This window comes from Myxocyprinus asiaticus, chromosome 30 (genome assembly GCF_019703515.2).
Source record: "Myxocyprinus asiaticus isolate MX2 ecotype Aquarium Trade chromosome 30, UBuf_Myxa_2, whole genome shotgun sequence".
In the NCBI taxonomy this organism is placed as follows: Eukaryota; Metazoa; Chordata; class Actinopteri; order Cypriniformes; family Catostomidae; genus Myxocyprinus; species Myxocyprinus asiaticus.
Window position 1 is genome coordinate 15,960,695 of NC_059373.1, and position 26,234 is coordinate 15,986,928.

Here is a 26,234-nt window from a genome sequence, read left to right on the forward strand (position 1 = left end):
TTAGGATTACAAAAGAAGGCCTATCTTCTTACAGGAGCTTGTCTACATTTACCTACAAGACACTGACTTGATCATTTTCCTCTATGGTCCACCAAAGACACCTAATGTATCATTAAATTGGCAATCAATTAAAAAAAAAAAATGTGAAAGCCCAAAGTTCTTCTCCTTTTCAGGCTGAAATACAAGATAATAATTGGTGCACTGCCTGAGCAGTTTATCATAAGCCTATTTACTGGTTTTGTTGGTCAAACAAAAAGAAAGAAACTGTAGAGAGATTTTGGAGAACCCTCAACACAATCCACCTTTCAAACACAGTCTCTCACGCAAACACACATTTACAGCTTTCAGAGGAGAATGGCTCTGTAACATACATACACACATCATAAAAAAGTTAGGTTTAATAACCCTAAATATAGGTTTAATTGGTTTTTATTAGATGGTCAAGAGAAAACTAGTTGTGTGGTTCCTGTATTTTTGTACCTGGATCTCTGACACTTATTTTAATATATATTTTTTTAAAGTTTCATAAAAAGGCTGTCTACCGAGAGCTAATTTGAATGGTACAGCATGACAGCTTTGAGAGAGGGGGCATTTTCAAATATAACAGGTGGGACCTGTCGGAATGTCAGTGCAGTCAGACAAATCAACGGCAGCTGTAACAGCACACACTTAAATACAAACACAGACACTCTCACACACAAAGCACTTAACAGATGAAAACACATCTTTAATGATACCCTAGACTAGTTCTATATAATTATCAAATTGCAAGAGGCCTAGTTAGACCACCATAATTACAAAGACTCCTCTCAGATTTAGGGGCCGTTTACACGACGGAAAATTTTATGCGTTTTGGCTGTTCGTTTACACGACAACGGTGTTTTGGGGCCTGAAAACGCAAACTTTTGAAAACGATGCCGTTATCGTCTCCGTGTAAACATACAAAAACGCAAATTTGTGAAAACAGTGACGTCATGCGCACGCGTATTACGTGTTATATAAAGAATGATGGATTGATAGGCATCAGTTTGAGATGTATAATTATCTATATGAATACTGGTGTCTGTGCAAATAACAATAATCAACAATTTATTCATTTGGAGTGTTTTGTATGGAGTGTGAACATTGTACACTAGGCAGAACCTGCAATTTGAACATCTTGAAATTAATGTATGGATTTAGATGGGAAAATTGTATTTGCATTTTAAATGTTATTTATTTACTTAATTTTATTTGATGTACCTTTACCCTGCAATTCATTCACCCACCACTTATGTACATAGCCTATAGACAGAGATGTGATGCCATGTTCAGTATTCAATGATATGCTTAGAATATGAAAACATGAAGCAGTGAAAATGCATGTTAGATTCAGTGTACACAAGACCTCTCTCTCCGTCAGAAGATATCCATATTTCAGAGTTCTGTCTGATATCCAAAACCAGTCAACATCAACAGCTTGTTACGTTAACTTACTCTCCTACCAGCCCAAGAGTCAGCAGGGGGAATACAGAAGGAGGCAGGAGACGAAGTGATGGTAAAAATGAGCAGTTTATTGAATAATCTTGAGAGTTCAGTCTATAGGCATGCACGCGAGTACTTCAAATCAACACGCGAGACATTCAAAACTACAATGGCGGACTACAGGACTGTGTTTGTGCTGCTCAAGATTTTGAGTTTACTGACACTTCTCCAGCAAAGTGTAGATTTACTGCATCAGTACTACGACCAGCGATCGCTAGCGAGCGAGTTTAGTACATCGTTGTCGTATAAACGTACCCTTAGAAAGAAGGCAATTTCCTTGTCAACCTTCTCACTTTATTCTCTAAAACAAGCCAACTTGCGCCACCTTGTGGATAGCACTTTCCCTTCAGTGACAGATAATTACAACAAATGGTTCGCTCAGTTCTGTGGTCATTTATACAGGCAATGTCCACACTATGTTTTCGTTTGAAAACTCATTCTTTGCCAAAGCGTGACGGAAAACGCCTTTCAAGTGTGGATGAGAGGCGTAAACAGAGAAATTAAATATTCCAGGTTCAATACAAGTTAAGATCAATCGACAGCATTTGTTGCATAATGTTGATTACCACAAAAAATCATTTCGAATTTCCCCGGCTTTTCTTAAAAAGAGGATCAATCTAGGTTACAGTGAGGCACTTATGATGGAAGTGAATGGGGCCAATGATTTGAGGGTTTAAAGGCAGAAATGTGAAGCTTATCATTTTATAAAAGCACTTACATTAATGCTTCTGTTAAAACTTGTGTATTATTTGAGCTGTAAAGTTTTTAAATTTGTCGTTTTTGCGGGATTACAGGGTTTGCGGCGTTACATCATCATGTCAACGAAGTTGGAAAATTGGATAAAACTTTACACAGATTAGGTTAGTAAGCGATTTTACCACACTAAAATCATGTTAACATGCATATTATTTTCATCTTGTGGCTATACTTTTGAAACAGTGAGTATTTTAATGTTTATAGACTGGCCCCATTCACTTCCCCATTCAAGTGCCTCACTATAACCTTGATTTGTGCTTTTTTTTTTTTTAAAGAAAAGGAGGGACGAGTCAAAATAAATATTTGTGATTGCTGTTGACTTGTGTTGAACCCGGAATATTCCTTTTATGCGTTTTCAATCGAAAACGTGTAGGTGTGGATGTGGCCTCAGTCACCATTCAATTTCACTGACCTGACCAAAAAAAAAAAATTAAATAAATAAATAATAATAATTCTTATAATTTATATATATATATATATATATATATATATATATATATATATATATATATATATATATATATAAGAAGCAATGAAAGTGAATGGTGACTGAGGCTAACATTCTGTGTAACATCTCCTTTTTTGTTTCACAGTCATTCGGGTTTGGAAAGTAAACCATGAATGTTTCATTGTTTTGGGTGAACTATCCCTTTAAGAATATACTATCCTGATTTTTGGACAAAATATCTAACAGACTGTTCTAATAACTGACTGCATATAAAAACATTTACACATAAAAAAAAAGTGTACACAACAGCTTATATACTCATATACTGTATATAGGCTTCCAATATTTAATGTAAGACAGATCTTGATTAATGTTTCCGCAAGAATAATGCAAGCATAATGCTTCCCCCACAAGACAAAGGTCAGTAACAGTATGAAAGAAATAGTTGTGAACTTCTGCCTTTCGTTAGCAAAAGCATTGGCCACTCATAAAGATTTTATATACAATTCTTAACTCATTATTCTGCTGCCTTGATAGTAACTCCAGATAGTAACTGTTGACACTAATTAGTCACATATTTTCCATTTCTTTTTTCCAAACAATAATGTGAAAATTGAAGTCAGAATTTGATTTGACTAATACCCTGTGTTAAAATAATCATGATTAACAATGACATGTAAAGTGCATGTGCAACTCTAAGAATGTACACTTGGGAATATCCCTAACCTGTCTTAGTCTAAAAGCCTAAAAGCTCTCATCCGTGTCTTCAGTCTGTTGAAATGTGGAGTCATTTTCCAGTTCTGGGGAGTCAGTAAGTCTTTGGTTCTCAGACTCTCCACTGATTCGTGTCTGCAGCTCTTTGGTTCTGGTTGAGACAGGAAGCTGCTCAGAATAGAGCAGTTCCTCTGGGTTGAGTTCCTCCTCTGCACTCACTGGGGCAGCAACACAAGGCCGAGCTGATTTGGTCCTCAATCTGTGTTTCAGGGCCTCATCTCTCTCCTAAAACAAAGACATTTTCATCCTATGATTCATCCTACTCAAATTGTATCAGAAAAAATCTGAGATCAACAGATATTGAATATTAGTTATTTATAGTAAGTGATTTTTAATGCATAAAGATAAGTGGTGAATGCCATTAGTGATCTGCTTCACCTTTCTCCTCCACTTGTTTCATTTTCATCTCAATGTATTCCTTTCGGGTGACCTCTTGTTCTTGGCGAGTCTTGAGTGACTCTAGCAGAGCGGGTGGTCTGCTCTTTGTGCACACACACATGTTTGTTTTTCTATCATGGTGGGGACTTTCCATTGACTTCTATTGTTTTAATAGTGAGCTAATAATATTTTCTATCCCCTGCCCATCCTCCTAAACGTAACCCTTACACAGGCATTATTTAGTGTGTTTATTAAGCGTTTTTCCTTGCGGGGACCGCAGGGACAAATTTGTCAAATGCGTAAATCTTAAAAATAGAAATAGAAAAAAGTAGACATAATGAAATACTTTTGTGAGTACACTGCCTTCTATACCCATGTAATGATTCTATTTATGCAATTCTTCTTGATCTCAATGAGAGAACAGGTGAAATTTGCGAAATCATCACAACAATACTTAAGACTTTTGACACATAATATTTCTCACCATGATGTTGTAGGATTCCCCACTGCCTCCCTGTCTTTGTTGAGCTGGAATGATTCCCTGGATAAACAGCTGCTCCAGAATTTCACTGGACTCAGGTCTGTCTTGGCTCTGCTGGGCCAGTCCAGGACTCCGGGCTAGATATCAGACACCATATGTGTTGAAATAAATATTAGATTTAGTTTGATTTACTTTATTCTTTCATTCTTTTTAAGTTTTGTTGATTTATGTACAAAACGAAAGAGATAATTTATGTTATTGATCAGATGTACAATGTCTTAGCAAAACCTCAAATGTTTGCCATGCAGTATATGATTAGAATTTAGAGTGAAATTACAGCAACAACTATTAAAAGCAAAACCTTGCAGTGGTGGAAGCAGTCTACATACAGTTCCTGGCAGAACTGTCAGCTCCCCTGCATTTAGACTGACACCGCTGTCTGTGGTCATTTTGGACACGGCGGAGTCACCGCGGGATTGCCCCTGAGCAACAAACCCCAGAGTTTCGGCCTACAAAATAACAGCAAAAAAGAGTAAGTCCCATATCAGTCTCCCAGTAATGGAAAGGGCTGCATATTGGTCATTGACAAATAAGGTTATCTGAATTAATCAAAATGAGAATTTAATTAAGTTCTTAGAAATGTAATCTTTGTGTACATTTTGGTTTAATACTTTTTTGATAAACATTTATAGCATCTAATACAATGACTTTAAAAATTTGAAGTGGTGTAACCATCAAGTAAAAGGTATTAAAATGCATTCCTTGCACCTTAAATACATGTGAGTGCACACAACTTAAAATAATAATAAAAAAATAAAAATCTACAAAAATACATTTTCATATTCAGTTCTTTTTGACCCAAACAAAATGTGCCTTTTCACAAAAATGTCTCAATATCTGATACAAATAAATAAATAAATGTAAAAAAATGTCAGTGAGGGTCAAAGGGGGTCTTTTTTGTTTGTTTGTTTGTTTTTTTGTCACATGACAGCAGAATGGCCTGTATGTTGGTAACACAACCTGAATTTGATTTAGTGGACATACGTTTTTCAAATATTAATACAATTTTAAAACAAAATTGTTTAGTTGCTTATTTGTTTAAATAAATAATAATTAAATATAATTCCACACTACCTATGCCAACAATTTCTTTTTTCAAGAATCACAATTATTTAATGAGACTTTTATTTTGTTTTATTTTTATTTTTCTGTCTCCGGACAGTTGCACCAATTAGACATTTTTCCCTTTTAACCACAGGGGGAAAAATAATAATTTTATATATATATATATATATATATATATATATATATATATATATATATATATATATATATAAATGACATGGAACTCAGAAATTGAAAGCATGTTCATAATAGTAGAGATGTATTCAAGTAATTGTTTCGTGTGAAGTTAATTTTCAATGTAGTTATGAATAAAAATATTTAAAAATAAATAAATAAATAAATGAATAAAAATGAGCGTCAACTCATTGACCCATATAACAAAACACTTACAGTGTAACATGAAGGTGTAACTCTTTTCGTTGTGTTTAATTATTCATCCACATTATCTATTAAACAATAGTCGTGGGAACGAGTATTTCATATCTTTCAACATCATACTGTATAACTTAATTTAATATGCAGTTCCTTGATTCATATTTGCAATCATTTGAAATCGAAAAAAAAAAATAAGACTGTACCTCATTTCCGTCGCACGGTTTCACGGGTTCAACCACCGTGATTTTGGAGCTCCCACATCCCATGTTTATTGTTCAGGACAGCACGATGTTTCATTTGATCTGTGAAAATTCTTAAACACTGTCGCATTCCAACACATGAACCACGACCGAGCGACTACCGTCGTCATGGACTCTTTGCGTTGCTAAGCTCCGTTGCTACAATAAATCTGACCCTGTTATCAGAGGTCACGATAACCTGTTATTCTGCCTTGGCTCTAAATTGGTTAAAAAAACAAACAAACAAAAAAAAAAAAACAAAAAAAAAGTACAATGGCGATTGATCATTGCTGCAATTAAGTAAATTAGTCACTAGTCTCAAGAATTTAAAATTCACTAACTAGAAAAATAAAAATAAAATAAAAAATAAAAAACAAGTTTACAATTTTAAAATTCACTCTAATTCTAATTCATTCTAAAATTCAACTATTCAAAATGTCTGTATATTAGTAGCTTTCATTTTCAAATTTAGGTAAACATGTAAGCAAATGCTAAAGCATCTTCAAAGTGCATCTGAAGAATTTAGCTAAACAAAGTGAGTGTGAAAGCAGGTTCCTGTGGTATGTCCTTTTTTTCTACCTTTGAAAGAATATATGTGTACAGGTAACCTCTGATTTCATGACCAATCCCATTTCTTCAGGCTCTGGGAATAGCATAGCCTATATTTGTTTGGTGTTGTACAACATTTCTACAAAATGAACAAGTTTAAAAATTAAACAGTATGAATCACACTGAATCACATGTGTAGCCATATACTGTAAGCTTCATGGCTGCATACATTACTCTCTGTTCTGTAAGCAAGTCAGTGGCCCCTCAGCAGCATTTGGAGCTCATAGACTGAGCATTTACATTTCCTTTTATTGGTAATATTACATGTCCGACTTATCATTACTTGCTCATTTTAGCACCTAGTACACCTTATTTCCCCAGTACTACACAAATCTTTGCCGATCTGTGCCAAAGCCTTCACATGGTCATGAACCAGGTCTTTAGAAATATTCCCAATCACATTTGTAGAGAGCCTTCTCCTGTGCACTTGACTCAGAATCTTCAGTCATCTTTTTATAATTCAGGGGCAAATCAGGTAATTTTGGAGTTCCTTCAATCCAACATTAAACAATGACTATCTGTTTTTTTTTTTTTTTTTTTTTTTTTTTTCAAATGATGATTCACTCCATGGACTGTATTTTAATTACACCATCTGTCGGAAAACAATGGGGCCATGTGTGACACATTGTGTCACCTCCTAGACATAATTGCTCAACTACAAAGGCAGTGATGCCAAGACATTTTTTGCCCACCAAGTGACATAATCAGTAGTCTGGCTCACACATTACTAGTTTTGTTGGTCAGACTGAGTGAATTATTGTCAAACTTTTAGAAGCTCTTTGTTGTGAGCTCTGCTACATAAATGTATTTTTTATTTATTTATTGTTTTAATTATATTTGTTATTTTATTTATTTATTTTTTGCAATGCATATAATAACTACTGCATTTCATTAGAACAAATAGCATTTATCCAAAAATAAATAGATAAATTGCAATGTGTTGCACTGGAAACAGTTAACGAAAAATGGTGTCTTACTGTAATATCCAATCAAAAATGTACTTTTCCTTAAAGGGATAGTTCACCCGAAAATAAAAATTATTTTATCATTTACTCACCCTCATGCCATCCCAGTTGTGTATGACTATTTTTCTTCTGCAGAACACGAGCAAAGACTTTTAGAAGAATATCTCAGCTCTTTTCATTTTATGGTGAAACATCCCTTTAAATATGAAATACATTTTCCGAAATGATACACAAATCATCAGAAGAAAAAAGAAAGAGATTTTGTTTTGTCATTTCAAAATTAGTAGGGAATGTTTTTTGTAATTATCAAATTAAAAAATATAAATAAAAAAAGAAAGAAGGTAGGAAAGAAAGAGCGAGAGAGAGAGAGAGAGAGAGAGAGAGAGAGAAAAGAAAGAAGAATGAATAGAGTGTCCTTTAATATACAACCCAAAATGTAACTTTTCCTTGAAGTTGACAAACATTTTCCGAAATGATACACAAATGATCTTTTACAAAATTATTTTTTGTCATTTCAAAATTAGTATAAGTATTTTTTTATTATTATTATTTAATATTTTTTTGTATTTATCAAATTAAAAAATATATATAAAAAAGAAAGAAGCTAGGAAAGAAAGAAAGAATGCTTTTTAACTTGACCTTTCAAACTTCCCCATGTAGATCTCACGTCATAAATCCGCTTCTCGTAAGCGCCCTGTGAGGCCAGGAGATGGTACTGTCGCTCATTTTTTTCTCCGGCAACACCCCCGGACCCTGAAACGACCCCGCCTGATAAAGATCCCTGCGAATGGAAAAAGCTCTTATACAGCCTCCTGCGCTTTACCAACCAATGGAGTCGACTGTCTGAAACAGTGCGGTAACAGCGACTCGACGCACTCAACTTCAGTGAAGTTCGGTCAGAGAAGCTCGGCGCTGACGGAGAGGAGTGTTTTCTGGAGCCTCTCGCTATTTATTTTTCTTTTGAATGAGATTTAGAATGGCGCCCAGTGAGGGGTCCAGGATGCTGAGTAAAGATGATGTCAATTATAAACTTCACTTTCGGATGATAAACGAGCAACAAGTTGAGGATATCACCATTGATTTCTTCTACAAACCGCACACCATTACTTTACTGACGTTAACCGTAGTCAGTATAATGTACTTTGCTTTTACCAGGTAAGTAAACAGAAGGTTTACGGCTGAGCACACATACCTGTCAGCATGAGAATGGCAACATTGAGCGTGTGACAGTAGAAACACTGCCGGCTCTGACTAAATGTCTTCAAGCAGCATCCAATGTGTTCTGTTCGTGACACTTCAGCTCAAACGGTTTAGTGGCAGCCCGATGTTATTACGCTCAAATAAATAAATAAAAAAATGTTTTACATGTATAAATACATTAGACTGTTTTTAAGATTTACGTGTTTTATTTCATAACTTTCCATCAAAAAATTAAATTTTGTTAAAAATAATGCCTTTCAATTTGATGGAATTTTGTTATGAACTTGAATTGAGTAAATCTTTTTGAGTGTACAATGCTGCCAAAGCAGTTCACTTTGAAAACAACTGCTCTTTGTAAAAAAAAACAATTACATTTAATTGTTAATTAAACAATTAAATGTTTAATTGGGACTGAACCATCCACACATCCATCCTTAATGTTATATTTATTAAAAAAATAATAAAATAAAGTAGTAATATTGTGAGAGGTTTCCTTTATATATTAAATCACGGGGCTCTGATACACTGTCTGTACCACATTTTTTTATTGATACAGGGATGATGGTGATTTTGACAATAACCTGCGTGTGGGTCTGCTGTTGGTCGTCTCTTTCTTTCTTGTTATCAGTGTTCTGGCCTTCCCCAACGGTACAGTCATTGTTTGTTTTGCTTTCATATGAATAGAAGTCATATTTTAACTGGGTATAGATTGTCTGAGGGTTATTTACTTAACACTGCAGATGCTTTCCTTACATATTTTAATTAGAATTTTGCTGCATCTGTTGACTACACTGGAACACTACTCTACAAATTTGAATGTCCCTTTTAAAAATTATTTTCCCCTTAACTTTATGTACACTGGTCGGCCACAACATTAAAACCACCTGCCTAATATTGTGTAGGTCCCCCTCGTGCCGTCAAAACAGCGCCAACCCGCATCTAGGAAAAGCATTCTGAGATACTATTCTTCACACCACGATTGTACAGAGCAGTTATCTGAGTTACCGTAGACATTGTCAGTTCGAACCAGTCTGGCCATTCTCTGTTGACCTCTCTCATCAACAAGGCGTTTCCGTCCACAGAACTGTCGCTCACTGGATGTTTTTCGTTTTTGGCTCCATTCGGAGTAAATTCAAAAACTGTTGTGTGTGAAAATCCCTGGAGATCAGCAGTTACAGAAATACTCAAACCAGCCCATCTGGCACCAACAATCTTGCCACGCTCCAAATTATTGAGATCACATTTGTTCCCATTCTGAAGCTGAAGCTCCTGATCTGTATCTGCATGATTTTATGCACTGCACTGCTGTCACACGATTGGCTGATTTGATAATCGCATGGATGTTTGTTGGTGCCAGACGGGCTGGTTTGAGTATTTCTGTAACTGCTGATCTCCTGGGATTTTCACACACAACAATCTCTAGAATTTACTCCGAATGGTGCCAAAAACAAAAAACATCCAGTGAGCGGCAGTTCTGTGGACAGAAATGCCTTGTTGATGAGAGAGGTCAACAGAGAATGGCCAGACTGGTTCAAACTGACAAAGTCTACCGTAACTCAAATATCTGCTCTGTACAATTGTAGTGAGAAGAATAGCATCTCAGAATACTATTGTGAGATGCGGGTTGGCGCTGTTTTGGCGGCACGAGGGGGAACTACACAATATTAGGCAGGTGGTTTTAATGTTGTGGCTGATCGGTGTATCTGTAAAACTTTTAGGTCCTTTCACAAGACCACATCCTGCTATATGGCGCATAGTTTTTGGTGAGTGATTAAAAACAGTCTTTTCTTTTATATTTGCTTTTCAGCAGCTCTGATGACTCAACCTTCTAAGTCTTGATTTATTGTCACTTTTCAGGTCTCAGTGTATTTTACTTTCTCTTTCTGGTGTTCCTCATATTTCTGAACTGGGAGCAGGTAAAGACACTGTTATACTGGCTGGACCCCAATCTGCGTTACGCCACTCGAGAGGCAGATGTCATGGTAAGTCATCTGATATTCTTTTGGAGAAAGAAGCCCATGACAGATAACTAAACATGAAGAGCTATAGTGATTTGTGTCATCAGTAAAATCATGAGTAATGTTTGGAGTGGAATACTAGCTTACTACTTACTGAATATTACACTGTATATACTATGTACTGCCTACTATTTTTTTTTTTATTTGCATACTGTCTACAGTATATGTTACATACTATATACTGTAGCAATAGCAAGCATAGTATGGTAGTGCAATTTTGAACACAGCTTGGCCATGGGAAGGCCATGTATTGATCTCTGTGTTGCTGTACCCATAATACTGTTTTAAAATAACAGTAACAGTCATTCACTTAGAGCTCTAAACACCTGAGCATCTGTCAGAGTTAGAACTCCCCTCTGTGGTGTGGTCCGAGGTTTTCTACCCTCTTTGAACTTAAGTTACGTTTATCCAGGTATTATTTTCCTCTATGGTTCCTTGCAGGGTTTCATTAATTTTAAGTACCTCGTTTGGGGGTGTGACAGCGAGGTTAGAATCTCTGTGTGAGTGGGGAAAACTTCCAGTGTGTATGGTGTCAGCATGCAATTCTCCATTTACATACCAATATGAACAGTTTGCACTTGCTGTGCTACATAATTATTATTTAGATTATGGCTGCATTACACAGTCAGAAACTGTGACTGTGTATCTTAATCTGAGATTACTAATCACAATGGTATCTTTGTCTGTGGCTGCATGACATGATCTTATTTATTTGCTTAGGCAATTGTGGTCATCATGGCATACTAGTACAGTGCTTAGATTATGTCTGGGTATGTGGTGTTAATCCAATTAATTATGATTAATGATTGTAAAGATATGAAGCCAGCTTGCAGTTAAAGCTTTCCAAGTGGCTCAGAGGACGGTCTGGCTTCGGATGTTCAGCCAATAGGATTATTTGAATCTCTGTCCATTGACATCAGACTCCATGTCCTTCCTTAGATACTGTTATTACAAACTGTAACTTTCTGGATCTCAGTTGAACTGATTTGTGCCAGGTCAGATGCAGCCAAAGTGCAGTGACTAAGATAATGAATTAGGTATGCATTTTATTTTTTTATTTTTATTTTTTGGCAGAGGCTATTTGCAAAGTGTAAATAGCAACAAAAAGCAACTTTTTGCACTAATCACAAATACTGTTAGATGCCATTTGCACCCCTTGCAAATAGTGGCAGATACTTTTTGCACCCCTATTTAAATAATAACATACAGTATAGGGGCATCACTGCAGTGTGTTTATTTAGAGTCCACACACCCTACACCAACACCTACCCTTACCCCTAAACCTAACCCTAACCTTCCCTGACAAAAAAATAACCATGGTTACCATAGTATCACCAATGGTATTTTGTAGTAATATCACAGTAACCAGAAAATTGCTATGTGGTTACTATCTTAACACCATATTACTGTAGTAACATCATGGTTAATTGCATTAAAACTATAGCTTCCACCAAAAAAAAAAAAACATGGTTACTACAATATTTCTATAGTAAAACCATGATTAATTTTACCCGGATTAAACCTTTCTCTCAAATCCCTACCTTCACTATGACCAAATCACAGTGAACAAATCGACCTTTATGTTTATTTTTATTTATTATTTTAAGTAGTATTAAAGGAAATATTAAACAATGGAGTCAGGAAACAGGATAGGAAAAAGTGGGACAAAATGTAGATTCGAACCCGGGTTGTCCGCATGAAAAAAAGCACATCCACTTCGTCAATCCACCCCACGCCACTGCAGTGACACTTGGGGCTCACTGCAAATAAAATAGTTTGTCTTCAATTTCAGTGTTTCCACTAGACTATTGTAGTACAAATAGCCGCGCTATGTGGCAGGTGCTATTCACACCAAGTGTTTGTTTGTTTTTTTTTTTGTTAACAGATCATTTATAAAATTGTTGCTCCAAAAATATATTGCCCTGAGATATAGCTGATATATAGACAATAACATATTCTAAACTGTACATTATTCGGACGTTTTTAAAGCATGCTTTATTTGTGAGTTGATATCAGTGATATCAATAAAATACATTGTCTCTATTGAAACTTTTCAAATTTTCTATAGGAGTATGCTGTGAACTGTCACGTGATCACGTGGGAGCGCATCCTTAGTCACTTTGACATCTTTGCGTTTGGTCATTTTTGGGGCTGGGCTATGAAAGCTGTACTCATCCGCAGCTACGGCCTCTGCTGGACCATCAGCATCACATGGGAACTCACAGAGGTAATGAACACCCCTCTTTTAGCTCCTAGGTGTCTTGCAGTACATCTATAAGACAGTCTGATATAAACTAATTTAGATTTGAATCTGGGCTTGACTTAAATGTAACAGAAGTGCACTCCATAATTTTTTGTTTATGTTATGCTGGCCGACATGGCAGTTGTCTTGAACTTATTGTGAGACCAAGAGTAAATGCAGCATCAAGCAAGAGCCAAAGTTTTTGGTTGCTGTCAAAATTCTGCCATTTCTTTAGGTGTAAAAAGTTTTTTACTTGGTGCTTGGTGCACTGTTGATGCCAGTGTTTTGTGGATTTGATTTGCCATGATGTGTGGGTGTGAATGTATTTCCCAATCAAATAGCTTTAAAGTAAGTAGCTTGTAATGCAATGGAACTGATTATGCAACTTCCTCTTAACTTCATATTTGTTATCTGAATGTACAAATCCTATTAGTCAAAAGAGAAATATGGCAAGGTGTACTTTGACTAAGAATGCAGTTATCAAAATGTAAAAACACAGCCTTGAATAAATGGTAATCATGTCATAAGGGGTTACCCTGCTCTACATTTTCTTGATGGGTGCAGTATGACTGTGGGTTTTACAGTTTATAGCAAGCTTACAGTTTAATACCATATACATGTGACTATACATCTGACACAATGGCCTCTCTGTATATCCCTTCAGATTGGGCCCCGTTGTAAAGTCCACCAAGATTGTTATAGAGGGCCATACCACATCTTGTTATTTTAAAGGGATAGTTGACCCAAAAATACAAAATTTGATATAATTTACTAGTTATATTTACAAGTTACATTTACGTCAGCGCCAAGATTCTCTGTATGAGTTACATTTACAGCCAGCAGCCATATCACCCTGCAGCTCTTGCCTGGTTGCCCACTAAAGCTAAGCAGGGTTGAGCCTGGCCAGTACCTGGATGGGAGACCTCCTGAGGAAAACCAGGGTTGCTGTTGGAAGTGGTATTAGGGAGGCCAGCAGGGGGTGCTCACCCTGTGGTCTGTGTGGGTCCTAATGCCCCAGTATAGTGATGGGGACATTATACTGTAAAAAAGCACCGTCTTTTGGATGAGATGTTAAACTGAGGTCCTGACTCTCTGTGGTCATTAAAAATCCCAGGGCACTTCTCGTAAAGAGTAGGGATATAACCCTGGTGTCCTGGCCATATTCCCCCAATTGGCCCTTATCTATCATGGCCTCCTAATAATCTCCATCCCTGAATTGGCTACATCACTCTACTCTCCTCTCCACCAATAACTAGTGTGTGGTGGGCGTTCTGGTGCACTATGGCAACTGTCGCATCATCCAGGTGGATGCTGCACACTGGTGGTGGTTGAGGAGATTCCCCCTATACTATGTAAAGTGCTTTGAGTGCCTAAAAAAGCTATATATAAATGTAAGGAATAATTATTAATTATTATTACACTCATGTGGTTCCAAACCCATTTGACTTTATTTTATTTGTGGAACACAAAAGGAGATTTTTGGCAGAATATTCAATCTTTAGCTGCTTTTCCACTATGGGGCCAAACGGTTCTTGTCGCAAAACCGTGCTGTTCCATGCCGATCCTGGCCAGTTCCCACGGTTATGTTTTTTTCTTTTCAACTGTGGTGCCATGAAATCAGGAGAATGTACGTAACAGATCTGTCTTTTGGCGACGGTGTGAAAGGTAAACATTGGAGCGAGTGCACTTTGGAGGATGATCGAATTTTCCAGTTTTTAGGAATGCTTTTTTCCTGGTTTTTACTCTGCTAATACACAGGAAAGACACGTTCCACATTGCAAAAAGAAAAGCAAAGAGAAAAAGGCAAGAGATTTACCATCATATGCAGAGAGGTTGGAGGAAAGCGGCTTTAGTCACCATTCAACACCAGTCATCAAAGTATGGAAAAAAGATGCAATAAAAGTGAATGGTGAGGTGAATGGTAACATATCCTTAGTGTTTCATGGAAGAGGGAAAAGCATAGGTGTTTGGAACAATAGATGATAGAAGTTTCATTTTTGAAACTATGCCCACTAAACTATCACTTTAACTCTCTCACTTTTCTCTCTCCCATTGTCACTCTTTCTCTTTCTCTCTCTCTCTTTCTCATTCTCAGTTGTTCTTTATGCACCTCCTGCCCAACTTTGCAGAGTGCTGGTGGGATCAAGTCATTCTTGATATCCTGCTGTGTAATGGAGGGGGCATTTGGCTTGGTATGACTGTGTGTCGCTTTTTAGAGATGCGCACCTACCACTGGGCCAGTATCAAGTAAGCTTTTGACAACATGATAATCCGAGCAGGTCTCATTTTGGCTTTGTTAAACCATTGTGACTTGGCATAAGCATTTATTTTGAATAATGCACTAATAACATTATATAACATTCCAATAACATTTATTTTTAGCAAACAAGCACCTTTAAGGAATAGATGCAAAAATGCAAATGTAATACTCAATACAATGACATTCTATTCAGATATAGAAATTAGATATCTGTTTTAAGGCATAACACAGCATTTTGCAGGAGTTAAGTGTCTTTGCTCAAAGACACAATGGTGGTGGCTGTGGGGATCGAACCGGCAACCTTCTGATTACGAGTTATGTGCTTTAGCCCACTACGCCACCACCACTCTTTCCCTGTAAAAAGTTAAGTAAGGGATTACTCTTCATTTTTTTTGTAAATTACTTATGATGTACTTGCGTTACATACTGTATAGATTTTAAACAATTCTATATAAAACAATATTGAATTGAAAATCGAAATTTAACATCTAATGATATCACTTGTCTTCTAATTCAATGTGGCCCCTTTAAATGCATTGGCAATATGCCTGCGTGCGTGAACTCGCGCCACTATGTTGAGAAATCGCTCAAGTGAAAAGATGTTGGAAGATACCAATGGCTGTTTTACTAAATGGAAATATCCCCATTACTATGAGTTTATGCCAAATGCAGATAAGAAGACAAATGCAGATCCGAAGCACAAGTACTTTCTAAAGCACTTGAGAACATAGATATACACGTTTGGGAGATTGCAGGGGCTGTTCACAACGAATGTGTTTTTGCGCACGTCTGCACTGTGTTTAAATTGTTTTCTGATGTAATCACACGCTAGACGGACATCTTTGACTGCTGCAGCACTTCTTGCTGATCTTTCGAGTCTCACGCAGGACTGATGGATTTTAGACACTGTGTGAAGTTAAAAAGAGCTTCAGTATTTAAAAATACACCTCGAGACACCTGCGTTCTGTTTCACATGTAGCTGCATCTAGCTTGTTTTTAGAAGTCAGTAAGATTCGATGTTCTTAAGAAGTTCAAGTGTAAAAGAGGACTTCATTTGACTGTTGCATCATTACACATGATTCCAGATCATAAAATTTCAGTCCAAATAAAGTTTCAGCACGTGATAAACCAATATTAATAGACCAATATTTTTTCCCTTCAGCTCTGGTTTGTTGAGGGGCCGCTGTAACTGTTTATTGTTACTATACTGTTACGGTGCTTACATGAAATACAGCCTTACAAATGTACTTGCTTGGGGAAGAAGTTATATAGAGAGTGATTGATTTTGAGTTACAGATTTTTATTAACCATTTAGGAACAGTTCAAGAACAGTTCAAGAATAATTTATTTGATGTTATAGGATTTATTTGAAAGAATTAAAAGAATAATTTGATGTCTGTCCATTTATTGTCCATCTGGTCAAAGTTGAGATGGGTTTTAGAAAAGTAATTATTAATGAGTCATTTAATTACTTTTCAAACAGAGTAATTAGTACAGTAATTTAGTTACAATGTAGAGGATGTAATTAGTAGTTAGTAATTAATTACTTTTGTGGAGTAACTTACCCAACACTGTGTTCAGGGATATCCACACCACCACAGGCAAGCTGAAACGTGCTGTTCTGCAGTTTACTCCAGCCAGCTGGACATATGTGCGCTGGTTCGACCCCAAGTCCTCCTTCCAGAGAGTGGCTGGCATCTACCTCTTCATGATTATATGGCAGGTGTGTGATGCCATGTGAATGACTTTTCTAATAATGTACTCTGTCTCAAAAATGTGGACATACCTACTCAAGCTTTATGATAAATTTCTTTCAGAATAATACTGAAGACTAAAAGTAGACCGATATGTTGGTTTTACAGTTTAATCTTTAATCACTGTCACCTTGTGGGGATTTTCTGTATCTAAATCTGTCATCATTGATCTTATTCATTCATATTTTTATCTTCACTTCTATGCATATTTTGATTAGATAATCAAATGTTGTAAATTGAAGCGAGGGCATGAAATGGAAAATGCAACTAAATAGAAATGTGCCCATTAGCACATACATTGTGTCTCCAACTTCATATCTTGTGAACAATAATAAAACTTATTCCTCTTTAAAACTCATTTGGTGAAATATATAGGCTATAAAAAGCTTAATTTGGTACACAGACTACTTAACTGTATAGGATTATAATGGAGTCAAGTCTCTGTTATTTTAAAAATAAGAGTCCTCGGGAGCCTGGGTAGCTCAGCGAGTAAATACGCTGACTACCACCCCTGAAGTTCGCGATTTCGAATCTCAGGGCGTGCTGAGTGACTCCAGTCAGTTCTCCTAAGCAACCAAATTGGCCCGGTTGCTAGGGAGGGTAGAGTCACATGGGGTAACCTCCTTGCGGTCGCTATAATGTGGTTCGTGCTCGGTGGGGCGCGTGGTGAGTTGTGCGGTGGATGGCGTGAAGCATCCACGCTATGTCTCCGCGGTAATGCGCTCAACAAGCCACGTGATAAGATGCACGGATTGACTGCCTCAGACACAGAGGCAACTGGGATTCATCCTCCGCCACCCGGATTGAGGTGAGTCACTACGCCACCACCTAGAGCGCATTGGGAATTGGGCATTCCAAATTGGGGAGAAAAAAGTAAAATAAAAATAAGAGACCCAAGTGAGTTTATAGTTAAAAATAGGCTTGTTTATAGCCTTGTTTATTGTTGAAAGTCCCGCATTATGCACCAAATCTTTAGTTTTTCTGCTTATTATTGAGATTTTGGTTGCATAATAAACTGCATCTGGGATTTTATTAATTTTGGACTCTTGTAACCTCTATGTCTGTGCCCATCAATCATAGTTTTTAAAAACTGTCGGCCCATTAATCAGTTATCCGCCTTTTCCACCACCTTATTATCGGTATTTGCAAAATCCACTATCGGTCGGCCTCTATTTAAGACAACACAACTGGAAGTATGGGAAATTTGTTGTGACTAAAAATGTTAAACAAATCAAATCTATCTTATATTTTAGCTTCTTTCATGTAGCCACCCTTTGCCTACTCATGTTTTATTACACGTTTTTCTGCCCCGCTCTCAACAGCTCACCGAGTTGAACACATTCTTTTTGAAGCACATCTTCGTGTTCCAGGCATCTCATCCTCTCAGCTGGTGTCGGATCCTCTTTATTGGGATCATCACTGCCCCCACAGTGCGGTAATGTCCAATCACCTTCTTCAGTGTGCCAATAAACTTCCTCAAAAACACACAACACACCAAAGCATCAAGACATGCATTTTGATTGATTTCACCATAACCAATATACGTTTTGTTTACACACACAAATGAACACAGAGTTTTTACGTTGGCTTCAGTTCGAGTCTTTAGAGATTCAAATCATTATCTTTAAAAAGTCTGATTTACCAAAACAAAAACTTTTTATGGAAGGGCAGGACAGAGGAAAATGAGAGAGCCTTTCATAATAGTTTTCATAATCCAGTTTTATTATTTAATGCATTTATTATTTACAGAATTTATTGTAGAGCACAAAGTGGTGATCCTTAAATATCAACGCAATAATGGCATCTTTCCGTTCTGTCAGCCTTATAATGCATTCTAAATAAATAAGACTCATTTTGGACAATGACCATTTGACAGGTGTATATATATACACACACACACCCATTGTAATGTTTAGTGTCAGAGGTGTCAAATTACTCATATGACTTATTGTTTGGATTCAGGCAGTACTACGCATATCTCACAGACACCCAGTGCAAAAGAGTTGGAACGCAGTGTTGGTTGTTTGGGTGAGTATCTGTTTGTTTATTTGCAATTATATATCTTCTGTGAAAGTGCTATGTAATACCTCCCTAAATAAGGATATTTTTTTCTTTCGGTTTAACCAGTTTGAATATTTGGGGGCATACAAACAGTAAGAAGTGATAACTTCACTCCCTTTAAGTTACTGGACTTGAAATAAAATCAAATTTTTGATTGCTAGATGGATGCATATATTTGTAGATGTAGGTATATATTGTTCCTCAAGTGTTAAAGGGATAATTCACCCAAAAATGAAAATTCTCTCATTATTTACTCACCCCCATGATATTCCAGGTGTGTATGACTTTTTTCTTCAGCAGAACACTTTAAGAAAAATAGAAAAATATCTTAGCTCAGTAGATCCTTAAAATGCAAGTGGATGATGATCTGTTTTTTGAAGCTCCAAAATTCACAGATCCTCAAGATGTTAAATGAATGTCTTCTAAAGCGACACGATCGCTTTTGGTGCGAAAAAGATAAATATTTATTATATTATATTATTTATTTAATATCTAAATCATGCCTCCGGTCAGAAGCGCTACGCGCATGTGATGTAATTGCATTGGCATTTGAAACATACGAGAGCTGACACAAGTGCGTCATAGCCAGAAGAGCAGCGCTGTTTACAACTTGGTTGGAGGAACGCTGTACGGTAGCTTGTTTATTTATTTTTTTGTTTGTTTTTTTTTTTTTGTTTAGATCTGTATTCATCTGTTTATTTACTCACAATGGTGCATTTGTGTGCTTATCCTGGATGTCTCAACCGAGGGGAGAACGTGAGATTATGTCCGTATCATGGCAAAAGTATCCGTCACACGAGAGACTGCATGATCTCCACCTTCTCGTGAAGCTTAATGGAAGCGATGATTTAGAGTTAAAAAGTACTCAAATATTGTTATTTTTCACTCCAAAAGCGATCGTGTTACTTCAGAAGACATGGATTTAACCGCTGGTGTCGCATCAATGAGGTTTATACTGACTGTCTATGATTTTTGGAGCTTCAAAAATCGGATCACCATTCACTTGCGTTTTAAGGACCTACTGAGCTGAGAAATATTTCTATTTGTCTTCAAATGTGTTCTGGTGAAGAAAGAAAGTCATACACACCTGGGATATCATGAGAGTAAGTACATAATGTGAGAATTTTCATTTTTGGGTGAACTATCCCACCCTCATGTCATCCCAGATGTGTATGACTTTTTTTCTTCTTCAGAACACAAACAAAGATTTTTAGAAGAATATCTGAGCTCTGTAGGTCCATGCAATGCAAGTGAATGGAAAACAAAACTTTGAAGCTTCAAAAAGCACATAAAGGCAGCATAAAAGTATTCAATATGACTCCAGTATTTAAATCCATGTCTTCTGAAATATGATAGGTGTGGGTGAGAAACAGATTAATATTTAAGTCCTTTTTTCTCTACTTGTCTTTCACTTTCACTTCTACATTCTTGTTCTGTTGTGTTTTGGTGATTTGCATTCTTCGTTCATATCGCCACCTACTGGTTGGGGCTGGTCAAACGTAGAGATTTATGCTGGAAAAAGTACTTAAATGTTGATCTGTTTCTCACCCACACCTATCATATCGCTTCAGAAGACATGGAATAAACCCCTGGAGTCATATGGATTACTTTTATACTTATTCACTGCATTGAGTGGACCAACAAAGATGAAATATTCTTCTAAAAATCTTTGTGTGTTCAGCAGGAAGAAAAAAAAACGTATATATCTAAGATGAGATGAGTGAACATGACATGAGTTTTGGGTGAACTATCCCTGTAAGCCATCCCAGATGTGTTTGACTTTCCTTCTTCAGCAGAACCAAAATGAAGAATTTTAATGGCCATTTCAGCTCTGTTTGACGGTCCAAAAGGCATATTTGGGCAGCATAAACTTAATCCACACGACTCCAGTCGATCAGTTAACGTCTTCTGAAGCAAAATGATATGTTTGTGTAAAAAATAAATTGATAATTAAAACTTTATTAACTTTGAAAAATCGCTTCCTGCTAGCAGTTGACATATCACGTTACCATCGCGTGATGTAAGTGCAATGGCGTGTTCACGCGAGAAGTCGGAAGAGCCCGCTTTGTTTACAACAGAAGAATGAATGTCACGCGAGAGTTAGGTCATTTCAAACAGCAATCCAGCGCTGACCGGAAGCAACGATTTAAAGTTAAAAACGTTTTAATTATCGATTTGTTTCTTACACAAACCTATCGATTTGCTTCAGAAGACATTAATTGATTGACTGGAGTGGTGTGGATTACTTGTATGCTGCCTAAATATGGCTTTTGGACCGTCAAACAGCCAACAGCCTGATGGCACCCATTTACTTGCATTTTATGGACAAACAGACAGGACAAAAAATTCTTAATTTTGGTTCTGCTGAAGAAGGAAATTCATACACATCTGGGATGGCTTAAAGGTAAGTAAATCATTTAAATCAATTAAATCAGAGAATTTTCATTTTTGGGTGAATTAATCCTTTAATTCATGACATTTTAAGTGATATTTTTTTTGTTTTTTTTTGTGGTGAGCCTGCCTGAAAAAGCCATTGCATAGAAAATGTTGAGCATGTTATACAGCTCATCCTGTCAGTAAAGCCAATTTAATGAACTCACCACTGCTGTTTTTACTCAAAATCAGCTGATTTGAGTCCTGTTTTCCAGACAGTCTCACTTTTTCCATTTGATTGTAAACAATGGGGCCATTTTCTCTTGGCTTGAATGAAGCTTTAGGACTGCCAAATTACTCCTACACAGTCCAGTGACCAGAGTTAACAAACCTCACTTTTGGATTTCTGTGTATGAGTCCTACAAGTCTAAAATACCTAGAGATTTCCCATTGTGTCTGAAACACAAACAGTATGTGGGTTTTCATTTTAGATTGTAAGGACCAAGTTTTTTTTTTTTAACATAGAGTTGCACAAAGTGTAAGACATATTTGTGCTTTATATATATAAATATTTGAGTGAATGAGTTTATGATTGTGTTCCTCCTTATAGGGCAATTGCTTTCCTGGAAGGCCTGGCTTGTGTCAAATTTGGACAAGACTTGTTCTCTAAAACACAAGTCCTGTATGTGGTCCTGTGGCTTTTGTGTTTGGTGAGTGTTTGCAGTGAAATATTTGTAATTTTTAATAGTCTGATTTTTTAACATTAAACATTTAAAAAGTATTTTCAAAGAAAACATTATATTGGATAAACTTTAATGCTTTTTGCCAATTGTAAACAAAATAAACTGTTCATTCTGTCTAGATATATACTTTATATATTTATACTTCACATTGACCGTGTGCATTATTCCTTTATTTATAAATGAGGATGTGGTGTCTTTCTCCCTCTCAAAACACACTTTCTCATCATCTTGTCAGGCTTTCATCACTTCTCTCTGTCTCTATGGGATGGTTTGGTATGAGCAGAACTATGGAAAGAGACTGAAGGTAAACCACTGTATTCAATGATCCATTATTACCATAGCATGACTGTGACTGAAGAAGAGATATAATGAGAACCTCAAATAAAATGGGTTCTTCAACTCTGACTCAAGATTATGAAATGGTGCTGTCACTCACAGTTTTGCATCTCTTGTATCAGAAACATCTCTAACAGAAAGCACAGTCAGGGTGATATTTTAATGCCTTGTTTCTTTACAGCTGTCTTACTGAGCACTGATGATGTCATAATGATGTCATTTGAGCATTTTAGTCTAATCTTTGTTTGCTTACTTGATTGTTGATAAATCCATTTAGAGTTCAGTACAAGTTAAGCTCAATCGACAGCATTTATGGCATAATATTGATTAACACAAATATTTATTTTGACTCGTTCCTCCTTTTCTTTAAAAAAGCTAAAATCTGGCTTCCAGTGAAGCGCTTACAATGGAAGTGAATGGGGGCCAATTTTTGAACTTTAAAATACTCACTGTTTCAAAAATATAGCCACAAGATGTAAACAATATGTGTGTAAACATGATTTTAGTGTGATAAAATTGCTTACTTAGCTTTTCTGTGGAAAGTTATAGCCAACTTTATAACTTCGTTACCATGACGATGTGATGTCAACAAAACCTAAAACCCTAAAATGACTGTAAAAATTACAATTTAAACAACTTTACAGCTCAAATAATACACAAGTTTTAACAGAAGAGTTAATGCAAGTGCTTTTATAAAATTAAAAGCTTCACATTTCTCTGTTTAAACCCTCCAAAAATTGGCCCCCATTCACTTCCATTGTAAGTGCCTCACTGTAACCTCTGTTTTGCTTTTTTTAAAGAAAAGGAGGAACCAGTCGAAATGACTTTTTATGGCAATCAACGTTATGCCACAAATGCTGTCGGTTGAGCTGAACTTGCATTGAACACGGAATATGCCTTTAATCTCATATCTTTCACAGAGCATTACAGACTGTGACGATAACGCTTCTATTGACCCGTGTGGTCACATTCCTGAAACTGCCAAAGGTAACGCACAATCTGATATGTCCCAGAGTGCTTCTCAAAAGACATTAAATACTTGAACGTTAATCTTTTTGATGGGATGTAGCATTTTGTGTGTCTTTGTTTAGAAATAGTTGCGTTAACATGAAAATATGTACTAACATAAACAGTAGGTGGGCTGGGTTTAGGGTTGTGGCAGTAGAATTTTTGTTCTTTTTTTTTTATTTTTATTTAAATGCATAACTTTGTATTTAAGGAGGATTTGTACGTTTATTGTGCCTTAAAAATCTACCGGTATGTGGATTTATGTAAAATTTTTACTTTTATTCATTTTATTGCTATTATTAGCAAAGAGGAACTCCAGTAATAGTTCATCCCGGAGAAGAAAAGGAGGCTCAGGCAAAAGCAAAACAATCAATGGAACAATCGGCAAGTAGTGACCACAGGTAGAGAAGGCTTATCTCTCAATGGTCCTGGACACACAAAGGGTGTAAGAAAAAAATCTGGCACAAACGGTTGGAGAGGTAAAACTGTTACCTCGATGATAGAGTGGAGACACAAGAAAGCGGTTCTATACACAAAAGACACATTCCAGAACACAGCAGCTCTGTGTCTGCACTTTGCACTTGTTTGTACAGTATTTTTCACAGCACTTGGAAGGAAATTCTGGAAAAGAAAAGCTTGAAGCTTTGTGGCATGCCAACTTTATGTTAAATCACACCATATACACTTTCTAATGGCATTGATGTGGCTTTAAATGGCACATTCCAATGTAAAGAGTGTCAGAAGTCTGAGCCACCCGAATGTATAGGTTGACCCACCTGATTAAATAAGTACAATGATTCCAAGCTTTGCTGTTAAGCATTCTGGCTGTATTTAATTTATTGCAACCTGATTATTCAAGCCCTGCTATTTTTATTACATATATTGTTGATGGAGACCAAGCTCTCTCAGATTTTGCACATTTTCCTCCACTTGCCCTGTAATCTGTTTTGTTTGTTGTACCAATCCAATAAAATAACAATAATAATAATTTAAGCACTTGTTTTAATGCACTAAGGAAACAATGCTGTCACAGAGGTACCTGTGACTAAAATCACAACGGTAATGGTTTCAACTTTTTCAGTCTTCTCATATTTGCTCTTAAATTAAAATTGTGTAGAGCCAGTGTGAAGGAGAGGCAGGCCTTGATCTTTTGGAATAAGAGATGTTGATTCAAATGAGCACTTTTGGCAATTTTTGAAGGTAGTTTAAAACGTCCTAACTTTGTATGCTGTAATGTGGTAACATGGTTTTCTATACTTTTATGTTTTTTTTGTATGTTGACTTTTGTAGTAAAAGAGATAAATGATTCCTTGTGTGATTTTTTTTTTTTTTTGTGTGTGTGTGTGTGTGTGTGTGTGTGTGTGTGTGTGTGTAGAAATGATTTTAGACCCGTGCTTCAGAGAAATTGTTCTTTTTGAGGCCTTTAAATTACTATGCAGTTTTGTCACTTACTGTAGACATAGTTGTAATTTATAAAAAAAATACAAATAAAAAATAAACACATTTAATGATGCATTCCTAAAATACTTAAAGGATTTGATGTCTAATGTTTTTATAGTCAGCGATTATATTTTTCATGGCTGTTAATAATACTAAGTGTAAACATATGGTACAACAAAATGTTTGCTGTTTATTTTTTTTACCTTTTTTACATTTTGCCTTTACAGTACATTTTTTACATTAAATTTTTTCGTGGACCACATTAATGACCAACACACAAGTTGTAAGTAAATAGTTGTTTAGTTGGGGGGTTTTTTATGCAAGGTATACAGTCATGAATTTTGTTTGGATCTGCAGTTTTCACACCTGAAAGCAACAACTAAACTGTGTGATGTCAAACTTGAATCCTGAAACAGTATTTCCATATGTGATCATTTCAAGCCTTTTCTGTGATTATATGGAGAAATGAATTGTGACCATTTTGCTTTTGATTTTAACAACTTGTGAGTAACATGACAGTAAAAAACAAAAACAAAAAAACAACTCTCAAATGAGCATTTTTTTACGTTTTAACACACTGATAATGTGTCGTACAATAAAGCTTTCAAATGCAGTTTCCTAATGAAGATTCTTCGTGTCTTATTATTTTAATGATTAGAGTTGCACTCAAAAAATATTTTTGCCAATTTTTAAGATTTACTTGTAGGGCAGTGGTAGCTCAGCGGTTAAGGCTCTGGGTTACTGATCAGAAGGGCGGGGGTTCAAGCCCCAACACCACCAAGATGCCACTGTTGGGCCCTTGAGCAAGGCCCTTAACCCTATCTGCTCCAGGGGCGCCGTATCATGGCTGACCCTGCACTCTGACCCCAGCCTAGCTGGGATATGTGAAAAAGAAGAATTTCACCGTATATGTGCAAATGTATAATGTGTGATAAATAAAGAAAATTATTAAAATTATTATTAATTAATTATTTCAGTTTCATAAACAAATTCCATTAAAATGCATTGTTAATGTTCAGCTAATTAAATTAATAAAACTTAAAATATTACGTTTATTATTATTATTATTATTATTAAAGATTACTCAATTCAATGGATGGAATTTTGTAATGAAATTGAAATGTG

The 26,234-nt window shown here is 36.2% G+C and overlaps 1 protein-coding gene across 2 annotated transcripts; it reads left to right on the forward strand.

Moving 5' to 3' along the window:
* The first annotated feature begins 8,518 nt into the window (after positions 1 to 8,518).
* ptdss1b (phosphatidylserine synthase 1b) lies at positions 8,519 to 25,720 on the forward strand. Of its 2 annotated transcripts, XM_051664568.1 has the most exons (13): positions 8,519 to 8,829; positions 9,431 to 9,522; positions 10,593 to 10,637; positions 10,732 to 10,856; positions 12,961 to 13,119; positions 15,230 to 15,381; positions 16,976 to 17,117; positions 18,471 to 18,583; positions 19,111 to 19,176; positions 22,193 to 22,292; positions 22,561 to 22,629; positions 23,582 to 23,648; positions 23,973 to 25,720. In XM_051664568.1, the coding sequence occupies exons 1-13, from the start codon at positions 8,639 to 8,641 to the stop codon at positions 24,059 to 24,061; spliced, it is 1,410 nt and encodes a 469-aa protein (XP_051520528.1). In that variant the 5' UTR covers positions 8,519 to 8,638; the 3' UTR covers positions 24,062 to 25,720. The 2 variants fall into 2 exon arrangements, with proteins under 2 accessions (XP_051520528.1, XP_051520529.1); XM_051664569.1 differs by lacking the exon at positions 10,593 to 10,637 and having other exon boundaries at positions 10,791 to 10,856.
* The last annotated feature ends 514 nt before the right edge of the window (positions 25,721 to 26,234 follow it).